General features: G+C 56.2%; 2 protein-coding genes across 8 annotated transcripts in view; one reads left to right on the top strand and one right to left on the bottom strand.

Annotated features, from left to right (window-relative positions):
• Window positions 1-1732, bottom strand: part of PASK (PAS domain containing serine/threonine kinase) — a 40526-nt gene extending 38794 nt beyond the window's left edge. The window contains exon 1 of one of the 3 annotated variants that reach the window (XM_068544063.1): window positions 1598-1732. The gene's annotated coding sequence lies outside the window, so the exon portion shown is untranslated. Of the gene's footprint in view, window positions 1-101; window positions 505-719; window positions 788-1597 lie in introns of those variants that run through there. The other 2 variants (XM_068544062.1, XM_068544064.1) reach the window with 2 other exon arrangements.
• PPP1R7 (protein phosphatase 1 regulatory subunit 7) lies at window positions 571-21477 on the top strand. 5 transcript variants are annotated; one of them, XM_068544070.1, is made up of 11 exons: window positions 580-966; window positions 3338-3399; window positions 3827-3967; window positions 6983-7038; window positions 7749-7814; window positions 8406-8536; window positions 8965-9127; window positions 10592-10708; window positions 11573-11677; window positions 15046-15132; window positions 21177-21477. In XM_068544070.1, exons 2-11 carry the CDS (start codon window positions 3390-3392, stop codon window positions 21351-21353), a joined length of 1053 nt encoding a protein of 350 aa, XP_068400171.1. In that variant the 5' UTR covers window positions 580-966; window positions 3338-3389; the 3' UTR covers window positions 21354-21477. The 5 variants fall into 5 exon arrangements, with proteins under 5 accessions (XP_068400172.1, XP_068400171.1, XP_068400168.1 ...); XM_068544067.1 differs by lacking the exon at window positions 3338-3399 and having other exon boundaries at window positions 583-966; XM_068544068.1 differs by lacking the exon at window positions 3338-3399 and having other exon boundaries at window positions 587-966; window positions 3827-3955.
• Window positions 21478-23069: the final 1592 nt, after the last annotated feature.

Here is a 23069-nt window from a genome sequence, read left to right as displayed (position 1 = left end):
CGCCGATTGACAGTACACACGGGCCAACCGCTGGCGCCTGTGGGCGGGGACGCAGCGAGCCCGGGAGGAGACACCCGCGCTAACGGTTGCTACGGACGCACCGGAGTCCGTCTACGGCGCCTCGGAAGAGCCAAAAGAGACAGGGTCTGCACCAGCACGGTCCGCGGACGCCGTTTCCTCTGGTCTCAGGAAGGGTGAGCAGCGCGGAGCTCGCCCCTCGGGGACCTCGACCTGAAGGCGGGGAGCGCAGGACGGCTCCCTCACGGCCCACGATGCCCGCGGGGCCGGGGGCCGACGGGGGCTGCGGCGCCCTCAGTGGCCGGGTCGGCGTCCCGGTCCCCGACCGGCTCTCCCGGCACCTCGGGCGGACCCGCTAGCGGACAGGCCCCGGGCCCGGAACGAGCGCGGGCGCCCTGCGCTGAGCGTTGACTGGAAGTGGCCCCTTCACACGGGCTCAGTCCGCGCGGCGACGCCGGGACAATGTCGCCACATTGTGCAGACGCTGAGGCCCGGAGGGGCCGGGGATGCGTTCGATTGGCCCGCACTTTGCAGCCCCACGCAGGGACCCGCCCCGCCGTGTCCGGCCACCAGACCACGAGCCCAGAGCGGCTCCCAGACTCCTCTCCGCCCGCCTGCAGGCTCGGCTCCGTGCGTGCGGCCCCGACTATCCCTGCCCTCATCCCGCTCCCCGCCTCCAAAGCCTCCCGTGCGCTAATTACCTGTCTGCCGGGTGGTGTGGCTGGCGGCGCGGGGTGAGGGCGGGCGCGGCCTCGCGGAAGGACTACAACTCCCATGAGGCTATGGGGCCGCGCAAGCGCATGTGATTCCATTGGCTGGGAGAGCTCTGAGCTGGGAGCCCTCATTGGCTGAGGAGCCTGAGGCGATAGATACCGGAAAGGGGAAGAGCAGCCAACATGGCGGCGGAGCGCGGCGCGGGCCAGCAACAGTCGCAGGAGATGATGGAGGGTGAGCGGCCCCGCGGGGTGGCGACCGAGGGGCCCAGCGGGCGGGGGGCGGCGACCCGTACCGGCCTTGCCCGGGAGAAACTGGGCGGCCCGCCTGCGGCCGCGGCCCGAACCCCGCCGCGCGCGCCCCCTGACATCTGCCACCCGGCAGGGCGGGGGTGGCCCGGGACCTGGGACCCTGTGCTGAGGCGGTAGCGGCCGGGAAGGCGCGGGCGGCCCGGGAGGTGCCGGACCTAGGGCCGGGGCCAGCGGCGGGGCGAGCTGGGCGCGTGGGTGGGGACTGAGGGCGCGGTGGTCCCACAGCCCCGGCGTCCGCCAGCTGGTGGGAGCCTCGCACCGAGTTCCTCAGCCAGCCCCGCGAGTCCCCGGTCGCGGGGCAGCTGACGAGGAAACAAGGCGCGGGGCTCCCTGGGACTCGCCCGAGTCCGGTCATTGGTAAACGTGGCGGGGGTGGAGAAGGGTCCTCTCGTGGGGAAGGGGTGACCAGGAGCCAAGAGCTGAGTTACAAAATCGACGGGTTCCTGTTTTCAAAGCGATCATAGTTCCAAAAAGACTAAATCAAACTCTTGCGCTTTGTTGAAAAAAAATATATGCATGTTATGTGTGCATATAGTTAACATGCACACGCTTACCGCAATTGGAGAGCCAGTCATGTCTTCGAGTGTTTCTGTACTTTTCGATCCGCTGGTCTCATGAGTGCTCCGGAAGAGCAGCCACAGTCTCCAGTGTCAAGTGCTAGGGAAGGAGGGGCGGCGAAAGAAGAGTAGGCATGTTTGTGAGTGATGGCTGCACAACCAAAGCCAGCTCTGAGCTGAATCGTGAAAGATAACTACAAATCAGCGAGGTTGGAGATAGGCTGAGGGAAAGAGCAAAGGTCGTTTCAGGTGAAACAAACCACACAAAGGCAAAGGGGTGTGAAGGAATGTGACCTGTTTGGAGGAGAGTTCAACCAAGAGTGGCACAGTCGTACTGAACGAGGGAGAGTGCCCGTGAGGCTGGCAGGGAAGGTCGTGGAGGGCCTTGGTGGAGGGGAGAAGCACATGAAGGGTCTTGGACTTTCAGACCGTTAGGTCTTTTTAAGCAGGGAAATGCCTCTTCTTATCCCCCACCCTCCCACCTACTCCCACTTTCTCTTCAGCTGTTTCCGTCTCTTGGTAAATGGCAAGTAGGAAACCCAGGCAATACCTTCTCTCCGGCTCCCACCCATCCAATTAATCAACAAGCTGTGCTGCCCCTGCTTCCTTAATATCTCCAAATCTTTAATACCTCTCCCATTCCTACTGCCGATACCTTGAGCCAGTCCATAGTCCGCGGTGCCGCATAGTCACCTTATGTGCTGATCTGCTGTCCCGTGCCCCTGTCCCTCGGGAGAGAGTCCCAAGTTTCACTTCGGCTGCCCTTCATTAGCTAAGCCCCTCCCACCCTGGGCTCTGCTGCACCAGACCATTGCCCAGTAGAACTTGCTGTCCCTTAGCCTTGACCACCTGTGCCTGGTAACAACTAATTTATTACATGTCTACGTACGTGTCATGCACATGTTTTTGTGCCTGACAGCAACTCTGAGATGCAGGTACTATACTAGCTCCTTCTACAGGTGAGGAGACTGAGGCTTGGAAAAGGAAATAACATGCCAAAGCTGTGTCTATAGAGACAGGATGCAAACTCAGGAAGAATCAGTGGCATTCCAGAAATTTTTGGAGTCAAAGATCAGATTTGGATTTTAGAATAAGATCAGATTCTCTAGCAATGGAGAATAGATTAAACAGCCAGACAAGCCACCGAGAGACCAGTTAGGAGGCTAGGCAGGAGCCGAGGCCACAGGTAATGAGTAGCTGATCCAAGGCAGTTGCCAGGGCAGGGAAGAAGGAATGGGTTTGGAGGTTTTAGAGGTGGATTTCATCAGGACTTATCCAGCAGTCCTTTCCTGGGTGCTGCTTTGCTAGGCCCAGCAGGAGATACAAAGGTGAAATAGCTGCCTTCCCCTCAAAGAGCATACCCCTTTGTAAATAAGCTGTAGTGGGAGAAAAGAGAATACTTTCAGTGTGGCTGATGATTCCAAGTAGTCCATTAGTGCTCCAGGTCTTCCACAGATTTCCAAAAGAGGTTGCAAAAAAAGTTAGGAAAAAGGGAAATTATTTGACAGTCTTGCCAAAGAATTTTTACCAGTCTGCCACATTTAATCATTGCCTGATTTGCTAATTCAAAAAAATATTTATTTACCAGCCTTTCAAAACTGTGCGCTGGTGTCATGGTGCCCTGACATTCAGCATCAGTGACTTTGTGGGGCATTTAGCACTACTGGCTGTCTTCTCCTTTTTCTAGAGCTCCCCGCTGCCCACAGTCTGATTTGAGTTAGTCTTGATTTCTTTCAGAACGTGGGCCTGTGAACTGGGCTGGTTTTCTTGACCAAATGGATAGTGGAGCATGGATGAAGGTATGTGGCGGGAGGGTCACATGGTCCCCTCTACGTGGACATCCAGGCCAAAAGGGAGCCGGACAGGAGGTGTTTCTCTGTGTGTTAACCACTAGGGCGTTTAATCACAAACCACCCAGGCCTTCCAGAACACCTGGTAATTCTTCACAAGTTCCTTGAGGGCAGGAATAGTATGTCACTCACTTTTGTACCCCTGTGGCCTCCCTGCTGTGCCCCGTTCCCATCCCCCACAGTTCCCCCCTCCACTGGATGCCTCAGGTGGTACCCGGGACATACATGGAAAACACTCAAATGTTTGTTGAACTGAGTTCAACAAACATCTTTGAATGAAGTCTTTTTGACTTCCAACTGGATGTCAATCTGTTATATGTTCCTCAAAGGGCCCCCTAACGTGGGTGTGAGTTCTTATGGATGTGTGTGGGTTCAGTTGACAGGCGGGTGGAATCGGAAGAGTCGGGCGATGAAGAAGGGAAGAAGCAGAGCAGCGGGATGGTGGCCGACCTCAGTGCGCACAGCCTGAAGGATGGAGAGGAGCGGGGGGAAGAGGACCCAGAAGGTACCAGGCCGAGTTAAGAACCTTAAACTCACTAAGTGGGAGGAGGATGGGGCTCTGTGGCATGTGATCGGCCCCCAGGTGGCGCCCGGGCGTTTGTCTGGCTGACTCTGGAGGCCCTCGGTGGCCAGGGGCGGTGGGCGTAGGCTCTGGGAGTAGGGCGCCCTCTGAGGTGCTTCCTGAGCCAGCTACACACTTAGCGGCACTTGCAGGCAGGATGAAGTTTTTCCTGATTCCATTGACGGCAAATACTAATGATATTGATACTAATGTGTCATCTGAAACAGAACCAGAAAATTGTTTTATTAACCACATGTTCAGAAAGTGAGATTTGAAATAAACAGTTTGGCTAACTGCTGTGCTTTCTTTTCCTACCCTGGTAATGTAACCTAATTGTATCTTAGTCCTTTCTGAGTCCTGCTCCAGCATACTTATAGGCCTGAGGATCAACTTCTAAATTGGTTTAGTGATTAACAACAACAAAATGCATTTAGAGATGAGAAAAGTAAGTTCTCAGCATGTAATGGTGGGTTTTCGCCCTCCCAAACTATGATCTGAGCCTTTTTTTTGGTTTTCTTTGCTTGCTTAGAAAATCAGTTTACATTCAAAGGAGTGAGAGAAACCATACAAACAGACAAAAAGATGTCCAAGATATATTATTAGGTGAAAAAAGCAAATTTTTTACAAATGGTATGCATGTTAAAATCCTATCTTTATTTTTAAAATGTTAATAATAGTATGTAGTTTTACTTTCTTAAGAGAGAAAACACATCAAACTGTTGTTGGCCGGGGCGGGGGGCGGGGGGGCAGTCTCTCTAAACAGCAGGTTTGAGAGGGTCTTGTACCTTCTGCATTTTCTAGATTTATACACAGTGTATGGGTATTTAAGGTATTAATAGTCATGCATTACCGTTATGATAATAAAAACAGAACTAATTTTTAAAATAACATCGTGCTCTATGCCAGTGAAGATGATTGGTAACTATGGCAACCTAATTTTAAGGCAAAAGGAGATTACCACAAAAGTACCAGTCACATTACTTTGGAACTTCAGAGTCGATATTCTGGAAGTGATGTGGGTGGAATAAGTACGCGGGAGTGATGGGTGAAAGCTCTTGTTGCTGACTCAGTCACAGGAAGGCCAAGCGGTTGGCAGTGCCACCTGCCCTCACATCTGAATGCCTGGCGTGTTGACAGAGCCCTGTCACGGGCTCTCCCCTGGCTCGTGAGCACAGGCTCCCTGCGACTCGCCCGAGGGTGCCCGGCTACAAAGTGGAGCAGCTGGACTGCACCCCGACTTGTCTGGACCCGCTGTTCTTTCTCCCAGGCCGCTCGCTGCTTAGAAGTCCTCTGGGAAGGTGCATCTGTATAGGTCTTTAGAGAAACAGGACTTGCTCCTGCCTGTACTTATTTAGATCTTAAGTTCAAGTAAAACAAATTCAAAGGGGACAACTGTTACCATTCACTTATTTTCTGTAAGTTGTTTTAAAACTTAAAACATACAGGATAGGTTTGGAAAGATAGCTGGTAACTTTGTTTCAAAGGTTAAGCTGCCATTTTGAGCACTGCCCTGTGCTGGATGTATTACAAACAGAACCCTTTAAGCCTCGTGACCATGTGCCTGGACACCCTGCCTTTGTTGTAGCACGCGTCTTTCGTGGAGCTTCCTGAGTTCATGCCATTGGCTGTGCTGTCTTTTGTAGGGGGATCGTTTGGGCAAATCTCTTGGTTTTGCCCAGCTCCTTTTATTTAATTTTTGGGTTGGTTGACATCTTGTAAAGCTATGGCTGAACTAGAGTAAATGACATGCTTTTTTAACTAGCCATTGTCGATGGTTATGGAAAAGGCGGCGCGGTGGATTCAGCCAGCGTGGCGCCAGCACGTCTTTGTCAGGCTGGGCCTGCGGCGGGCGTGCCTGTCCGAGGCCTCCAGTCCAGCCCGCGAGCCGCCCCGTGCTGGGGGGTGCTGGGGGGCGCTGGAGGGGCGCTGGGGGCGTGAGGCCGGGGCTGTGAGCCCGCTCAGCCGCAGGAGCAGGTGCAGTGTTGCCATCGGCGAGAGGCAGCTGAAGGAAGCCGGCCAAACGGTAGCGGTGACAAGCGGTCCCCGGGGGCACGGGCCAGACAGCAGTCACCGAGGAGGAGGCGCCTCTCCAAGGCAGGCGGCCCAGTTTCTTCAACAACAAATTGCAAGAACAAACGGAGACTTTATAGAAGTGCCATCCAGCTACAGTGTGTGACCTCATTCAGACCCTAATGCAGGCTGGGGAGAGCGTTTAATCCTTTTAGACCATGTGCTGCAGTAGGTTCAGACCCCACCGCGGGAGCGGCGGCGCCCTCCTCAGGCCCCCTGGACCGGGAGACCCGCTCTCCAGGGTGGATTGGCCCCTCGTCCTCCCCAGCAAGAGGTGTATTTAAATTATTCAGCGAGGCTCTTTGATCTTGTCTGTTGAGCTGAGCTTCATTTTGTTTTGCTCTTTGCAGAGAGACGTGTTTGTAGGTGCTGGGCCACTTTCCAAAGCAATAAAAGGCACATCCTAGAACATCTGATGTGCCCAGCATGATCTATAGTCAAATGACCTGACTTATTGTCACAGACAAGAAGGGAAAGACTGGGAGGCAGGCTGCCACCAGGTACGCAGCTTCGGGCATCACCAGGAGGTGGTGGTGGGCAGCTGCCCGGCCCCTGGCTGGGGTCACTTGAGGCTCGGTCACTGTTCCCCCTCCACCGGCTTTTCTGACAACAGCGTCAGACTGCATTTCCCTTCCTGGGAAGTTTTGCGGCACAGATGGAAGTTGGGAGGCGTTTGCTGAGTTCAGGAAACTGAGAATCTTGAAAGGTGACCATTGTCAGACAGGTGTTGGCTCTGCCACATCATCCATGCCCTCCAGGTGTTGCCTGCTGGTTTCTCCACTGCGTTCGAGTTGGCTCTGTGCTCCAGGCAGCCCGACCCAGCTCTCTGCGGACGCCGGGGCTGCGTCCTCCTGGAGACTGGGGGCTCTGAATGGGCTTCTCTTCTTCTTCTTGTTTCAGAAGGACAAGAGCTGCCTGTGGATATGGAAACCATTAACCTGGACAGAAATGCAGAGGTAATGCCGCCTGCTCAACCCAGCCTCAGGGGGGCATGGTGACGGAGCACTCTGACCGTCAGGGTGTCTTTTATGAAGGTGCCAGATTCGTGAGCGATCTCCCTGGAAGGAGTTGTCTGAGCCTCTCCGTCGGCTCCGAGTCCCTGTGTTCTCACTGTTTTTAATACCAGTGATTGACCTGCCATTTCTGTTTAACCAAATGAAACGCCTTTGACTCATAAATTATATGGGTCAGATGATTACGTTGTATATGGTGGGGTCCTGCCATCCCCAGCCTCTGAGAAGCACTGCACATTAATGACCCGGGAACATGTGGAGGCTGCCGGGAAGGGCGGAGCCAGCCGCTGTGTCTAGGCGGCCCATGGGGCCTCCCCTGAGCCCGCAGCCGGCCGGCCGTGGGGACGCGGGCCTCAGAGCGTGGGCTTGTGCTCTGTGCTAAGGGGGCAAAGGGGTGAGAGCAGGTTTCACATCCCACCCGCTTGGAGGGTCAGTTTTACATCAAGCCGCTTCCCCTGGAAGCTGAACCGAGGAGCGTTTTGCAGCTCGCCTCTGAGTCCCTGCCCCCTGTCTGCGCGCACTCCGTGTAGCGCTTCTCCCGTTCTCCCCTCACCCTCGCCTCCACCCGCCCCCGGCCTCCTCGTGGCTCCGATTCCAGGAAGCATGTCTTCAGGCGCTTGCCTGCAGCTGAGCTAGGTCTTGTCTTGTTTCAGGACGTTGATTTGAATCATTATCGCATTGGAAAGATTGAAGGGTTCGAGGTGCTGAAGAAAGTGAAGGTGAGAGGAACTCGGTCCTTGCACGGGAGGTGACACTCCAGAGTCCGTCCCGCCCGAAGGACATAGATAAACCCAGAACAGAGTCAGTTCCACGCAAGTGACAGTCCTTGCAAAGGTGCCAGGCCGCACCAGGAGCTGCCGTCGGGCACCTTTCCTCCTGAGCCTGGCAGGGTTGCTAGGGCAGACGGCAGGCTGGGTGGCTCGCCCCAGGTTCAAGCGGTGGCTCGGGCGTGCGGCCGCCTGCAGTGCCTCAGGTTGGAGCCCGCCTGCAGCCGCTCACACCCCAGCCTGTGCAGTCCTTAGCTCGCTTCAGTCCAATCTGTTTTTCAGAATTGAGCCGCTAAGGGTTCCCTCTGCTGGGACACAGCACCCTTGCTGCCCGCTGCCTCCCTCACTAAGTAGGTCTGCTCGGTATGGGGCTTGCCTCCAGCCTCTCTTGGGTGCCTGCCCATCCTTTCCAAGGTCAGCAGCTTTCTAGAAAACGGGAAGGAAAACCGCATCCTCCCACCCGGAAGGCCTGTCCTGTAACAGCGGGTACTTTCTCCTGGCCTCCCTGTTGCCTATGTCAGCTGCCCTCTTTCTGTCCCCTAGACTCTCTGCCTCCGTCAAAATTTAATTAAATGCATTGAGAATCTAGAGGAGCTACAGAGTCTTCGAGAGCTGGATCTTTACGACAACCAAATCAAGAAGATTGAGAACCTGGAGGGACTGACAGAGCTGGAGTGAGTCGTGAGACCCAGGGAGACAATGGCGGGGCCCGTCCAGCCTCCCCAGAGCCAGCCCTGGGCCCCAGCTCTCAGGCCCAGGGAGGCCACGTCTGCCCCACGGTCCTGCCCTGCACCTGGCTCCAGGGGTGCGTTGGCTTGCCCACAGTCCCAGCCTGCAAATTAAACCTGTGGAGGCTTTTGGCTGGGCTCTTCGGGGAGGACTTGGTCTCTGCCCTCAGCACCATCCTGTGAGCTCAGAGGCTTCGGGAGCCTGTAGGCTGCCTCCCAGCTCTCCCAGGCCTTCTTGGGCAGCCACAAGATTCTGCCCCCGCCCCCGGGTGAGGCACGGTCCCCCAGGTTGGGATGCTGCCTCTAAGTTAATTACATTCTGAGTTCTGTGTGATCTGCGCTCGTTAAAAAATAAATGTTTTGCCTGTTCCCAGGATTCTAGATATTTCTTTTAATCTACTGAGAAACATTGAAGGAATTGATAAGTTGACACGACTGAAAAAGCTCTTCTTGGTCAACAATAAAATCAATAAAATTGAGAACATAAGCAGCTTACATCAACTGCAGATGCTGGAGCTGGGGTCCAACCGCATCCGGGTAGGTGCGAGCGTGGCGGGAGCGAGGCGGCAGCGTGGCCTGGACAGTGTGGGTACAGGGTGTGCGGTCGGCTGTATTTCTCGTAAGAAAAAGTGCTGACTGGAGGTCAGTATTAATAAGAGCGTGTGCCCAGGTGCAGTGGTCTAGCCTTTCTTCTGCACATAGAGTTCACTTGCTCTCCATTCAAACCATGACGTGATTCTTACCAAACCGTTCCATTAGGTTCTGCCCGAGGTGAGCTGATCAGCCCCAAACGCTTTGCTTTTGAATGTACTGCAGAGTGAAAGTGTCCCAGGGCAGCAGAGGGCTGGCTTGCCGGGGCCTCGCCCCACACCAGGGCCGCAGGAAGGAGCATGCAGCCTGGGGCTCGGTTGGCCTGTCCTCCCCTGCTGGGCAGCTGGGGGCAGGGGCTTCCGAGCACTTCTTCCCCTCCCTCCGTGTCACAGGTGCCCCTCCGTCCAACTTTTGGAAGCTCGTAGCGCACTGGTCAGCCCAGGTTGGCCCTCATGAGCTGGGCAGGATGCAGACCAAGGAGAGTGGTTCTGGCAAAGGGCCTCTCGTGACGATGGTGACGATATGGCTGAAAATAGCAAAGCAGCACACTTAAACCTAGACAGTGGCCCAGATGTCAGCATTTTATCGAGTATTTCTCTGTGGAATCTTCCGAGAGAAAGGTGGCTTGTCACAAATGGATGCAGGCCGTAGCAGTTAAGGACGCCCTCCCTTTTCATCGTCCTCGTAGACTGCCCCCAGCCACGTCTTGCTGTGAAGGGCCAGACAGGATGCTCGGTCTGCACTTGCTGGAGGCCCCACTGTGTTCCCGTGCACATGGTCTGGTCATTTAGTGTCTGCTGAAGAAGCCAATCGTTAACCTGTTCTGGGAGAGCAGTGAAGTCAGAGGAGGGCGCGGACGGAGGCCTGGTCAGTGGGCGTTGATTAAACCGGCTGCTACCCGAGGCGCTGCGGGAGACCCATCTCCAGCTGAATGGCGGAGCACCGGCAAGGAGCAAGGAGAAGCAAGGAAGCAGGTGGCAGAAACCGGAAGAGGGGCAGAGAGTCAGGGAACGGGGGCACCTGCTCCAGGAATCCCGTAGGGCATCCCAAGGCCAGAGCTCCCAGCGTCTCTCTCCTGTGGAATGCATTTTAACAAACCCTACATAGAGTCACGTAATAATGTGGCAACTCGGAATTTTAGGACTAGAGGGACCTGAGAAGTCCCGAGAGCTCCAGGGCTCTGTGGAAACTCGAGGTCTGGGAGTGAGCCCAAGTAAGGGGGGGCCTTGACGCCCCGCTCCCACCCCCACCTTTTCTGTGTTCTCGTGTTGTGCTTTCACGTGAGGTTGCGTGGGAAATTTTCCAGAGTGGAAAAGTACCTGCCCGACGCCCCAGGTAGCTCTCTCTCCTTGCCCAGAGACCTTTCTCTTCACCAGGTAGCTAAGTGCTGCCCTGTCCTGATTTTCACAGGCAATTGAAAATATTGACGCGTTAACCAACCTGGAGAGTTTGTTTTTGGGGAAAAACAAGATCACTAAGCTTCAGAACCTGGACGCACTCACCAACCTGACAGTCCTCAGCATGCAGGTACTGACCGCCCTACCCCCCCCCACCCCACCCCGCCCCTGCCGCCCCTGTCCTGCGGGCCCAGGGCCCGGGCTTTGATCGGCTCTCTGTTTCACCGTCAGTGAGCGATTGAGACATTATACTTCACCGACCTCAGACGTGCGTGACACACGCTGGACCGCGGTTTCATTCTCTAAGCGCCACGCTCCTTTTCCTAATAAAAGTCCGAGCTGGTTTTTAGCCAGAGGGTCTCTTCAGAAGGTGGAGCTCATTCTAGAACCTACAGTGCTGGGCTCCACGGTAGGAGCGACCCTCCCGCGTCCGTGCAGAGGGCGTGCAGCCTGTCTCGGGGGTTGGGAAGCACGTGGCTGTGCCTCAGCCCCTGTTCCTTTTTGTCAGGAGCAGGCGAGTGGCACCAGGCCCTTGAGGCAGGGCGTGGGGGGGTGCTCTGGGGACAGGACCTCCGTGTGGCAGGTCCCCTAAAACCACAGGTGCCTTTTGGAAAGCAGACGTTGCGCAGACTTCTTTAAGAAGAGGGCGTTAGGCTTTAATTTGAGTTATAGTAGATGCTGAAAGAAATGAGAACTGATTTTATTTTAAAATATTCTGTGATTCTGATATTTTTGAATTACTAAATTAATTGAGGTAGACCTTCCCCAAGTAGATGAAAAAGTGAGTGCTTTGCAAAAAAGCCTTTAACCCCGCGGATGAGCTTCACCAGTACAGCAGAGCCCAGATTTCGGTCTTGCTTTTCTGTGTGTGTGAGTCCCGTTCCCGCCGTGGTGTCCGGAGGCCCCGCCGTCAGGCGCCCGCGGTGGGCAGCCCCACTTCCCAGAAGCCATGCGGCTTCGCGCGCCCTCGCTGCTCTGACTCTCCCTCTTGCAGGGCAACCGGCTGACCAAGATCGAGGGCCTGCAGAGCCTGGTGAACCTGCGGGAGCTCTATCTCAGCCACAACGGCATCGAGGTCATCGAGGGCCTGGACAACAACGTAAGCCCGCCGGCCGCCTGTGGGGCAGTGGGGGCGTGGGGTGCCCGACGGGCAGGCAGCACACGCCGGCCTCCGGGTGGCTCTCGAGGGGACTCGCTGCCTCTGGAGGTCTGTCCTAGAGACCTTTCCATCCCTCCTCACGCTGGGAAACACAGACGCAGGCGGTCTCTGCTCAGCCCTGAGCGGGCACTGAGCTGAGCTGTGTGTCGCGGGGGTGGATTCACTGCATGGCCCTGTAGGCGTTGGGGAAGATTTTTAAAAAGTAAACCCCGGGGGCTTCCCTGGCCGTCCAGTGGTTAGGACTCTGCGCTTCCAATGCAGGGGGCGCAGGTTCGATCGCTGCTCGGAGAACTAAGATCCCACGTGCCGCGGGGCACGGCCAAAAAAAAATTAAAGTTAAGAAAAAAGTAAACCCCAGCTGCTCCTAGGTGTCCCTGTCCCACGGAGGGCTAGTGGGCGTCAGCAGCCCACCCTCTCTTCCCGCTCCCGGCCACGCACTTCCCAGCCCGCGGGGCCAGCAGCGGCCCCCGGCCCGGATCCTGCAGTCTCGCTCCCTCCCGCCCGCCCGTCAGCAGCCCTGCCCGCCCAGCACAGGACAGCCTTAGGGGCGCTGGGCAGGGAGGGGTAGCGCTGGCCCTGAGCCCCCAGGAAGCCCCTGCACCCCTCAGCTGCCTGCAGGCAAACCTGCTTTTCCTCAGTGCAGTATTCAAGACAAATAAAATACTTTTACTCATTCAATTTTACTGGGTTTTTTTTCCTGTTTTGTTGACTTGCCAGCAGGTGTAACCAGATTGGTCACTTCTGTTGTTGTAAACGCAGCGTTTCAGTCTTCGTAAAGGCTCCTTTGGCCTTTGTGCCTCAGCCCCTGGGCCTAGTCACCATTAGTAATGTTTTCAGGGGAAATCCACGTTCTGAATTTCATTTCACCAACATCTACATGCAAAATTTTGGAAAAGCTAGAACTTGCCTACAGTGAGTCTGGTCGCCTTTCCCTGCCTTCGAATCACACTGAGAGTTTACAGAGCTGGTGTGTAAACTGGGTGCACACTCGGCCGGTGCAGAACGGGAGGCTGAGGCCAGGTTCTGAGAGGTGCGGCCGTACGGAGGCCACGTGGTTGGAGCTGGGCAGTGTCCCCTCCGGCTCCTGACCTCCGGTCCCCACGGTCAGCGGAGGGTCCAGGCGGGAGAGGGCATGGCAGCGGTGTGGCCCAAGCAAGCAGCAGGATCCCAGGCACACAGGACGGGGCGGGAACTTAGACTTGTTCCTGTAGGAGTGCTGCACCTCCGTCTGGGATCAGCACCGGACCCTTTTGGGGCCTCTGCGACAAAACAGAAAAAAAAGCAGTTGTGGCTTTGAAGGTAATCATTGTAAGATTCTCGTAATCAAATGAGACAGGCTTTCCGCTGACATCTTTGTTCAAATACCTATACTTGTTCAATACAATTTGATCAATATCTTTGGTCAAATACCTATACTTTCTTCTAAGCTTTATCTCTTAACTTATCTGGAATTTACCTTTGTGGTGTGAGGTCAGGCAGTAAGTATCCTTTTCCCAAATGGCAGATCCACCATCTTGACCCCGCAGCTGAGTCCTCCCCCAGTGCCCGGGTGCTGCCTCTGTTTGCCCCTCTGTGTGCTGGGTCGTCTTCCTGTGGGTCTAGCGGGGATGACTGCAGTTGCGGATGTTGTAATCTCTCCTGTGCGTGCTCTCCCCACCCTGTCTCCTTCCTTTTTTTTTTTTTAAGCGATTCTTACTGGTTTGCTTTTGAATGAGCTTTCAAAACGCTGTCCAGCTCCCCAGGAAAACACGAGGTAGTATTGAGCGCATGACGGAATCCTTGTGCCTGGAGGTTTGGGGCCAGTTCTGGCAGCCAGGTGTCCCTGGTGCTGAGCCCTTCCGCTGGGGCTGCACAAGGGTCACATCCTGCCGCAGGCCGCAGACACTTTAGCTTGGCCAGTTCCTGCGCTCACACATCCCACGCCGCCCAGCACCGCAGAGCAGGGGGCAGCGGGCCTGCCCTGGCCCCGCCCTGCTGCCCATGGTGGCCCCCTTCTGCAGAGTTCTCCCGAGTCCCTGTTTGCTCTGAAAGTCGCCGAGCCCCGCAGGCAGGCGCCTCCTAGCCCGCTGTAGTCACCCAACTATCTGAGCGGACGCCATGAGCCCAACAGAAGCCAGTGGAAGAGCTCCTCACCCGCGTCTGTGCCCAGATGGTGCAGGCCACTGTGCCCGGCCCTCAAGGAGTCAGAGGCCAGGGCTGGAGCGCTTCTGGATCGGCAGAGCTTCTGGCTGCCTGCTCGTGTGTGTGTGTGTGGGTTTTGTTTTTATTTTATTGAGACTTCTTTTTTAACTTTCCCTTAAAACTTGGTATTTGGAGTCAGAATCCCAGGAACACAGTAGAAAATGTAAGAAGGCAAGCCTCCATCAGAAACGAGCAGAGAGGAAGAGAATGTATTGTCGGGGGCTGTCAACCAACTTGTAATGTTTCCCTTTTGATTTCAGAAAAACTTGCTAGTTGGTCTGGTTAAACATACTTCAGCAAGCAGTGCAAGCTTTTAAAGACTTCGTTTTCACTACAATCTTATTCTGTTAAATCTTGAAACTCTGTGAACTTGAAAAAAAATTCCTCGGGCTTAGCTGATGTGTGCTGGGAAGTAGGCGTCTGCTGGACATTTCTGGAATAGAGGGCCGAGCACAGCCTTGTCCCCACGAGACAGTGCGATGCCCGCCCCGCAGCGGGCGAGCCCGGACGCTGTCCCCAGTGGGGCTGAGCCCCCCCTTCTTCTCTCCCATCAGCTGTAAATCCCAGGCCAGTGTCCACCCGCTGTCCCTCAGCGCCCAGGCGTCCCTCTCTGCCCTTCCTCCTGTGCTGGAAGGAGGGCCCCTTCAGCCCCGCCAAGCCCCAGGTTCCTCAGCCCTAAGAGAAGAAGGAAACACTGTTCTAAGGATCACTTGGAGTTGTATGTTTCCTTGGGTTGAGCACTAAATAAATGCTGCTGCAGCTGTTACCCCCTCTTCAGAGCCCCGGCCTCGTGTTAGCTGCTCTTCCCGGGACCGGGCGTGTCGCTGGGGTCCTTGTGGACCAGGGTCTGGGAGCCTGGGGCTTGGAATCTGAGGGAACTAGTTTCAGATGCCAATGATGAGAGCTCAGTGAGGCGGTCGTGAGGATCCTGTGTCAGCTGGCCTGGTCTGGGGGTGGGCGGGGAGGCTGCAGGAGGTGGGCAGTGCCATCCCCCTGCTAGCACGCTCCTGTCCTGAGAGGGCAGCTCGCCTCATGGCTCTAAGCTCAGCGCCCAACGCTATGTGCATGGTCGCGTGCTCATTGTTGATCTGAGGTAATCCAGGGAAAATTTTGTTTCCTTATTTTAGAACAAACTCACGATGTTGGACATTGCGTCAAATAGAGTCAAAAAGATTGAAAATATCAGCCATCTAACAGAGCTGCAGGAATTCTGGGTAAGTTTAATACACAAGGGGTTGATGACGCTTCGGCTGAACTGGTCCTGCCGAGTGAACTGCCCTTTGCTCCAGCCCCGGAGGCTGTGGCCGGGGATGGGACTGCGGGCAGGGCTGTAGAACTTCGGTGCCCACGCGGGATCTCGGGCCCCGCCACAGCCCGGATGTAGACCAAACTAAAATGGGCATTTCAGAAGATTCTGGGTGATTGCCGTTCACATGAAGGTGTGAGAAGCCCTGCGCAGTATGTGGTTAGACCCGAGGATTACCACGTGACTAAAGGGCTTCCAGACCCGGCCCCGGGGCCAGTGCACCCGGCGCAGGTGTGTACCGGCACCACGGAAGGAGCTGTCGCGTGGGCTCTGCAGTCAGTCATCCCGGAATGTGCCTTGTGTTTGCCTCACGGTGACGGTGTCGTCTCAGGAGCGGTGTCACCGAGCCCATAGGAAGAGAAACAGGGCCTAAGGTGTCTTGAGACCCCTTTGAGGGGGTTGCGGGATGACCCCCAAGCCGAAGTCCTCAGTGTCAGGGTTCCACACGGGTGTCCTCCTGAAGCGTGTCTGTCGCCTGGTGGCCCCTGCAGGCGCCGCCACACGTTCCACCCGGTGACTGCCGTGTGCAAAGTGAGCGCCGCCCGGATGCGCTCGGTCTGATCCAGGATTCGTGCTGCGCCTAAGGCGTGCCTCTTCCTTGTCTAGCCGTCCTGCGTCCTGCTGACCCTGCTTGCGTCCTGCTGTGCTTTCCTCTCCTCATCTTACGAGACCGTCCCGGTTTCCCTAGAGCACAGGTGGCCTGCTGTGAGCACGCCCCTTGCCCCTTAGCGGTAGCACTGAGTCGTGGGCGTCGTCAGCACGTGTTGCTGGCGCCAAGTCTGGGAAGACCAGAACCAGCCTTTGAGAGGCTGGGGGCGCCGAGCGAGCCACCGCAAGCCGGGGGTCTGGTGTGCAGCCCAGCCCCGGAGGAAGGTGTGGCTGGCGGTAAGCTGGTTGCACTGGAGCGAAGGGATTTGGCTCTGAAGAGGCCAGGGAGCCACACAGAGAATCCGCACAACCAGAAGAGGAGTCCAGAGACGGAGGGCTGGGGTTAGTCCAACACCCAGGGCACCCGGCAGTAAGACAGCGCTAGGCATGCAAGAAAGCAGACTGTGACCCATCACGAGGTGCTGGTATTCACGCCGTGTGTAACCCCTCCCCGCGAGTGTGTGTTGGCCTTAGTGACTCATTTCCAGCCTACAGAATGCAGCAGAAAACAGGATTCCACCCCTGTGACGGGGTTATGAAAAGACTGGCTTGTCTCCTAGGGGCTCCCCCTTGCTCTCTCTTGAACCCCAGCTTTGTATGAAGTAACAGACACCTTCTTTGATGCCGGCAACATACAAGGCACACGTCCCCGCTGTTGAAGTGATTCTGTCGTGTAGGAAATGTACCTTGGGGATTCTCCCACACCTCAGTTTTGTTTAAAATGTTATTGAATTTGAGGGGAAGTAAATGTAAATTTTCTATATAAACATATCAGCCACCAAAAACCATGGTAATGGGAAATGCATACATCCTATGACGTTTGGCTCTTGAAAACCACGAGATAGTCTGCTGGGGAGTGTCGGCCAGGGAGATGTTCTGTAGCAGAATTCCAGTCCGGGATTCAGGCAGGGATCATCACCAGACGCTAAAACCGTGGACGAGCAGGGTGTTCGCACACGTGCCAAGTGTCACCCCGCCGAGAACTTGCTGATCTCAAAGGGGAAACGTGCTCCCCAGAGGCATCTGGGCGTCGCCAGTGTGTCCACAGGATCAAACTTTTCCCCAGTAGTGGGACAGCCTCATGCCTTGCGCCCCCCGATGTGCTTCATCTATGAAGTGTGCTCGCCAAAAATGTTTAGTGTGATGTAACCAAGCATGTAGACCTAATGACTTCCAGTTGTCAGGAAGTAGAGGGTCTGGGAGAACGAGCTAGGTGGCACCACAGGAAGCAGGCGGCTGAATCCAGAACGAGGGCCCTTCTACACGACAAGTAGCTGGGTGTCTTTAAAGGTCGACTTCATTTGACAGAGAAAAAAATGAGAGAAGGAAGTGGGAAACATTCTAGATGGAAAAAACTACAAATTGTACCTTCTGGGAGACTCTTTAAGAAGACGGGCGTACCTGGAAGGTCACACCCCACGCCTTGCTCCTTTACGTCTCAGTTGTGCAGAAATTGAAAAAAGAGACGTAAAGACCTTTTTTTTTCCCCCCCTCAATGAGGCTTCCAGAGATCCTGGAATTTCTGTGGAGACAATACAGGTGAACGGTTTTGAGTTCCATTTTGGAAAAATACAAAGATAAGAATCTCTGGGGACTTCCCTGGTGGCGCAGTGGTTAAGAATCCGCCTGCCAATGCAGGGGACACGGGTTCAGGCCCTGGTCCGGGAAGATCCCACATGCCGTGGAGCACCTGAGCCCGTGTGCCACAACTGCTGAGCCTGTGCTCTAGAGCCCGCGAGCCACAACTACTGAGCCCATGTGCCACAACTACTGAAGCCCATGTGCCTAGAGCCCGTGCTCCACAACAAGAGAAGCCACCGCAATGAGAAGCCCACGCAGCACAACAAAGAGTAGCCCCTGCTCACCGCAACTAGAGAAAAGCCCGCACACAGCAACAAAGACCCAACGCAGCCAACAATAAATAAATAAATGTATTTTAAAAAAGAAAAGAATCTCTGAAAGTTACCTGTGTCAAAGACATCCTTTACAATGTGCCATTGGTGGTGAGTAAAACTCCCAGGTCCACATTTACTAAATCCTAGAGAAAACTGCCCTGTGGCTGGCTGTACTGTGGAACACCCTAAACTCTAAGACCTGGGGTTTATAAAGATAGTAAGCGCACCACCGGGGACTAACAGCACGGTGGCACTGGAAACGCCGTGACGTGTGACACAGGAAGCGCACAGTGTGCGTCAGGCACAAACGACTCGATTGAGAAAGAAGAGGAGGGAGGAGATGGCGGCCCTGCCGGAGCGTCAGCCGCCAGCGGAGTTAGGAGAAGGTTTCTAAGTAGATTTCTGCTGCGAAAAGATCTTACTTCTCCTAAGCAACGTAATATTGCTACTTTTATTAAATGAATGTACTGCTTGCCCGTTTCAAGGTAAAAGTGCTTAAGGCACGCGTGTCTTTTTCGTGATTCTCCGCTGCAGCGGCCTCTTCTGGTAACCGAGCAGCTGCAGCCAGCGCCACGGGGGATATTGCTTCACTCTGGTTCTGATTTTGCACACTTTGCATTGGCCACATGGGCAGCTCACGTTGTACAAGAGGAGTGTCGTAGACTAACGCTTAACAGAATACTGTTTAAGGCTTTATCCTGGGAGAGCTCGTCTCCCTTTGCGGTGGAGGCACCTGTGAGTCCTGCTCTGAGTTTCGGGTCCCCTGTGACTCCGTGCTCAGGAGCAGGCTTCGGGCCCTCCACAAGGCCAGCCTCTGGGTTTTGGAAATCTGGCTTTCCCGAAGCACGTGGCACACTAGGCCCACATGAAGTTCTGTGAAACTAGCATTCCTTTAATAGGCGAGTCTGAGAAACCCTGCATTGTATACTCTGGGAGAATCTAGGAGAATCTCTGTGAGAGATTCATAATGTGCAGTAAGTTGTTAAAGACAAGACTGGCTGTGACAGTGGAACTGGTGCCAGAGTAGCCCTCCCGCCATGAACAGACCCCAAGGCCCGAGGCTGCTCTGTTCGGGCAGCACACAGCAGGCCACAGGCCCTGAGAACGGGGGTGGCACAGTGAGCCCCGGGCTGCCCTGCTCTGCCTAGGACCAGCTTCCTAAGCGGAACACTGCAGTTCTGTGGAGCTGAAGACGCAGAGGTCGAAGTTCATGGCAGCTGGACTCTTCAGGACAAGGTGTTGGAGAGAGGGGACAGCTGTGCAGAGAAGGGCCCTGGAAGTCCACGTGGGGGTCGCCTGCCAGTCTGTGGCTGAGTGGTGGGCAGTCTGGGCACGAGACCACCCCGCTCGCGGCTCACCCACTAGCTCTGCTGGAGGAGAGCAGAGCTGGGGGACGATGGAGCTCCAGCCCTGCCCAGGTGGAGGTCTCACCAGCACCCTTGACATCCAGCTAGACACCAAACGGGCCAGGCCTTAGGGGTAAGGACCACAGTCTCAGACACGACACCCTCCAAACCCACCCTAATAAAGCCTAGAAGCAAGCTTCAGCAGTGTGTCCAGAGGAGGCAGAGTTTGGAGGTTGGTTGCCACCAGGTCAGAGGGGCCTGACTTCCTGGAGACCCGCCCTGAAGAAGTGTGGAACCCAGCCTGTGGCAGTCTCTACACCGTCTTAGCCCCGACGTCCACTGTTCAATCCAAAATCACTAGATGTACAATAGGAAAATGTGATCTGTATTCAAGGAAAAGTCGTCATAAGAAGCCAAGCCTAGGTTTTCAGTCACCGTTTGTGAACGTAGCCCTGGACCTGGAGGTGGCTTGCGGTCTCTCGGTCCTCACTCCCACCTCCAGGCTGCTCTCACCTTCCCCCCGAAGACCCCACCACACAGCCGCGCTGCAGCGCAGCCGACGTTCCCTCCCTGGAAACCCCGGTGCTGCAGCGAAACTGGGCCCTTCTCTCAAGAGACTTAATCCAGTGCCTGGTCAGTGCTCAAACCCTCTGCACTGTCCCCACCAAGTGGCCGTGGATGGGACCCTCAAGGGCCTCCGCTTCTTCACCTCCCGCACGCGGACAGGTGTCATACCTTCTCTGAGGGGGGCTGCTGCCGTGTAACCTCGGCCACCCTGCTTCCGCCCTCACAGGTTCAGAGGGAACAGGTCTGCCCCTCCCACCACTGCGTGCATGGCGGGCCCCGGGCCTGGTGTCTCTTGAAGCGCGATTTCTAGAACTGGGCGCGGCCGGAGTGAGGGGGTGAGAGCAGCAGGTGCGGGGCATCCACTCGCGGCAGCGTCCCCGCCCGCCCTGCACACCCAGCCCTGTCGCCTGTCACCTGTCACGGGTGGCGACGCGCTGGAGCCTGCCGTGCGCCTCCCTTCCCGGTGCTGCCGTCAGCGTGAAATGAGCCCCAGAAGCTGGCGGACACGACACGTCGGGGCTCTTCGGCTTTCCTGGGAGCCCGTTACTGAGCGTTCACTGGCACAGCACTGCCGGGGGCCATGACGGTGACGTCCCCGCGGGTGCCGTCCGAGCCCCCTGCCCTCGCCCTTCACTCCGGCCCTCCAGGGCACGTCTCACGTTCACAGAGGCAGCTCTCTGGTTTGTGTTCACTTGTCCGTCTGCCATATTCTTTGGAAACTGAAGACTGGTCTCTTGGAGCCCCAGCAGAAGGGCCACGGCATCCACGCGACAGGTGTGGACCAAGCCGGGTGATGGGTGCTCCAACCCAGAGGCCCTATGTGCCCTCGCCTTGACGGTGGTTTGAAAAGTGAGAGGTCTCCCCACCCACCGACCCCAGCCCCGCAGGCCTCAGCAGAGCCAGGACGGGGCCCCCTGACCTGCTCTGAGCCCGTCCTCCTGACGTGGCGCATCCTGGACGGGATCAGCCGTGGCGCAGCATTTCCGCCACAGAGGCGGGCGGTGGGTGTCCCGGGGGTGCACGCCATCAAGGCCCCTCGTGCCGTGAGTGTCCGGCGAGCGACCTCTGGTCTGTTGGCCGTGTTGTCATCAGAGCGCATAGTCAGGCCTTGGGGACAATAGCTGAGGATGGTTTGTAGAAAATACAGCCGAACCGGCTGCAACACTTTGCCTGGAGACGGGGTGGGGTGGGGTCGTGTTGCTCCGTCTTCCCTCTGCTGGACTGAACATGGATTTGCCCCTGTCGTGGCACCGTGTCCAGGTTCATCCCATGTGAGACGCGGCCTGGCCAGGATGTGCCGTGATGGATGGAAGGCCCTGTGAGGTGCTGGTCACCCCTCTTCTGAGTGGGGGCCTCGTGCCCGACGTGGAGAGGCTGGGGGGCCGGGTTGGTGTGTCCTGAAGGGGGCGGGGCAGGGCTGTCGTGTTCTGAAGGGGGGGGCGTGGTGCGGGGCTGTAGCGCCCTAAGGCTTCTCCGATGTGCGCGTGTTCCCCCAGATGAACGACAACCTCCTGGACTGCTGGAGTGACCTGGACGAGCTCAAGGGCGCCAAGAGCCTGGAGACGGTGTACCTGGAGCGGAACCCCCTGCAGAAGGACCCCCAGTACCGGCGGAAGATCATGCTGGCCCTCCCCACTGTGCGGCAGATCGACGCCACCTTCGTCAGGTTCTGAAGCTCCTGGCCCCTCTCTTCCGAGAGCCTCCCAGCCACGGTTTTTTAGTCTACCCGTTGCTCCTAAAATCATCACTCTATCAACGGTCACAAACCCAATGGCAATAAAAAGGCACTGAGTGAAAGCTGCCGTGTGCGGTGCCGCTCCCCACCTGGACGCCCGTGCTGTTATCTCCGGCCGGTCCGCATTCCGAGTTAGTGGCCGACAGCCCTGTGCCACCCGTGGCGCTGCTGGCGACCCGTCTCTCTCTGTTTCCTCCTCTCAGAGGGAGGTCACAGCCCGCCTGATAGGGTGAAACGGCAGGTCTGGGAGCGCGTGCCCGGGGGCGGGGGGGGGGGGGGGGGGGGGCGTCCGGGCCGTCCAGGGGCCCTCGGGCCTGTCAGCCCAGAGCTTTGTAGCCTCGTAGACCAGTTGATGCCAAACTTTTTTTATTTTACATATTAAAAAACAAACCTGCAGGCAAAGGATGACTCAGCCCTGTGTGCCTTGACCCCCAGCGCTCTCTAAAAGAGCAGTGGCCGCCCGCCAGGCCTTGCTGGCTGCCTTCCGGGCGCGCCCGTCGGCCCCCCCCCCCCCCCCCCCCCCCCGCAGCCCTCGGGGTAGGAGGAGCCGCCTCCGCGCACACTGTGCTGGGCCGCTGGCGGGTCTGAGCCCGCCTGAGTCTCTCTGCAAGGACTGTCTCCAGAGAGCTGCCCTCATGGCCACTCGAATACTGCTTCCCCTTCTTACCCCACTGTTGTGTTGGCTTGTTCTTTACAAAACTTACATTGACAGTCACCCTGAATGCGACAAGGACCTTGTCATCTCTCGGGGCCCTGGATTTTCCCTTCTGCAGAATGAGGACCAAATCTCAGGGTCCCCAGGGTTCCTCCTTCTTCCAGGACTCAAGCTGCGCTGTCCAGTGTGGGCCCCCTCATGCCACACGTGGCTGCGTCAGTTCAAGTTTAAATCTGTTAAAATGAAATTAAAAATTCATGTCCTCCGCTGCACTTGGCACACCATAGCCACATCTCGCCAGGGGCAGCCCGTCTCCATGGTCACAGAAAGTCCTACTGGACAGCACTGCTCTGGAGCCTGTCACAGAGCCTGGGCAGCCGCATGGGGGGCCAGGAGCTCGGAGGTGACCGCCTGCCGGGGTGGCCTGAGGGTGAGGTCACGTCCAAGTCCTGACTCAAATCTTCGCCAGAATCGATGTGTGACCTGCATCTGTGAGCGTCTCCCTGTTGAAGAGCGAACTCTTGGAAAGGAAAGCGGGGTTAGGTAGGACCTGGCCCCAGAGAGAACCCTTGCACTGTGACCCTAGACTTCTGCCCTTGGCCAGACACTAGCTGAGGACAAAAGAAAGGCATTTTAGAAACAGGGTTTCAGGATTTGAGTGCCCTTGCTGGAAAGATTATGTGGGGGAGTCCACCCAAACGAAAAGTGAATCCAAATAAGGAACGAAGAAAGGGAAAGATAGGGTTTAGCAGCAGTACCAAAACCAGCAAAATTTGGTTTAGAAGTACGTGCTTGACTGGTTGTTGGGCTCTTGCTTTGTAAATGCTAGGACAGTTCCTGACAAAACACAAAACTTGCCCCTAAAAAACCATGAGCGATCCGAACCACATGGCTCTTGTTTTTTTAAATCTGGAGGCGAGACCGTGGCAAGTGCAAGTAGAGATTGTGCAGGTTTTCACTTTGGTGTGGAAGAGAGGGAGCGAGAGCTTAGAGAGTTTG

The sequence above is a fragment of the Eschrichtius robustus genome, chromosome 5 (genome assembly GCF_028021215.1).
Source record: "Eschrichtius robustus isolate mEscRob2 chromosome 5, mEscRob2.pri, whole genome shotgun sequence".
Lineage (NCBI taxonomy): Eukaryota > Metazoa > Chordata > Mammalia > Artiodactyla > Eschrichtiidae > Eschrichtius > Eschrichtius robustus.
This window is presented reverse-complemented; position numbering and strand designations above follow the sequence as displayed.

What these genes read in the sequence shown, in the direction of transcription:
- PPP1R7 (XM_068544067.1), top strand. Translation starts at nt 915, where the DNA reads ATGGCGGCGGAGCGCGGCGCGGGCCAGCAACAGTCGCAGGAGATGATG. An exon ending in GTCGCAGGAGATGATGGAGG is followed by an intron (nt 967 to 3,826) that starts GTGAGCGGCCCC and finishes GTGTGGGTTCAG; the next exon opens with TTGACAGGCGGGTGGAATCG. An exon ending in AGGTGCTGAAGAAAGTGAAG is followed by an intron (nt 7,815 to 8,405) that starts GTGAGAGGAACT and finishes TCTGTCCCCTAG; the next exon opens with ACTCTCTGCCTCCGTCAAAA.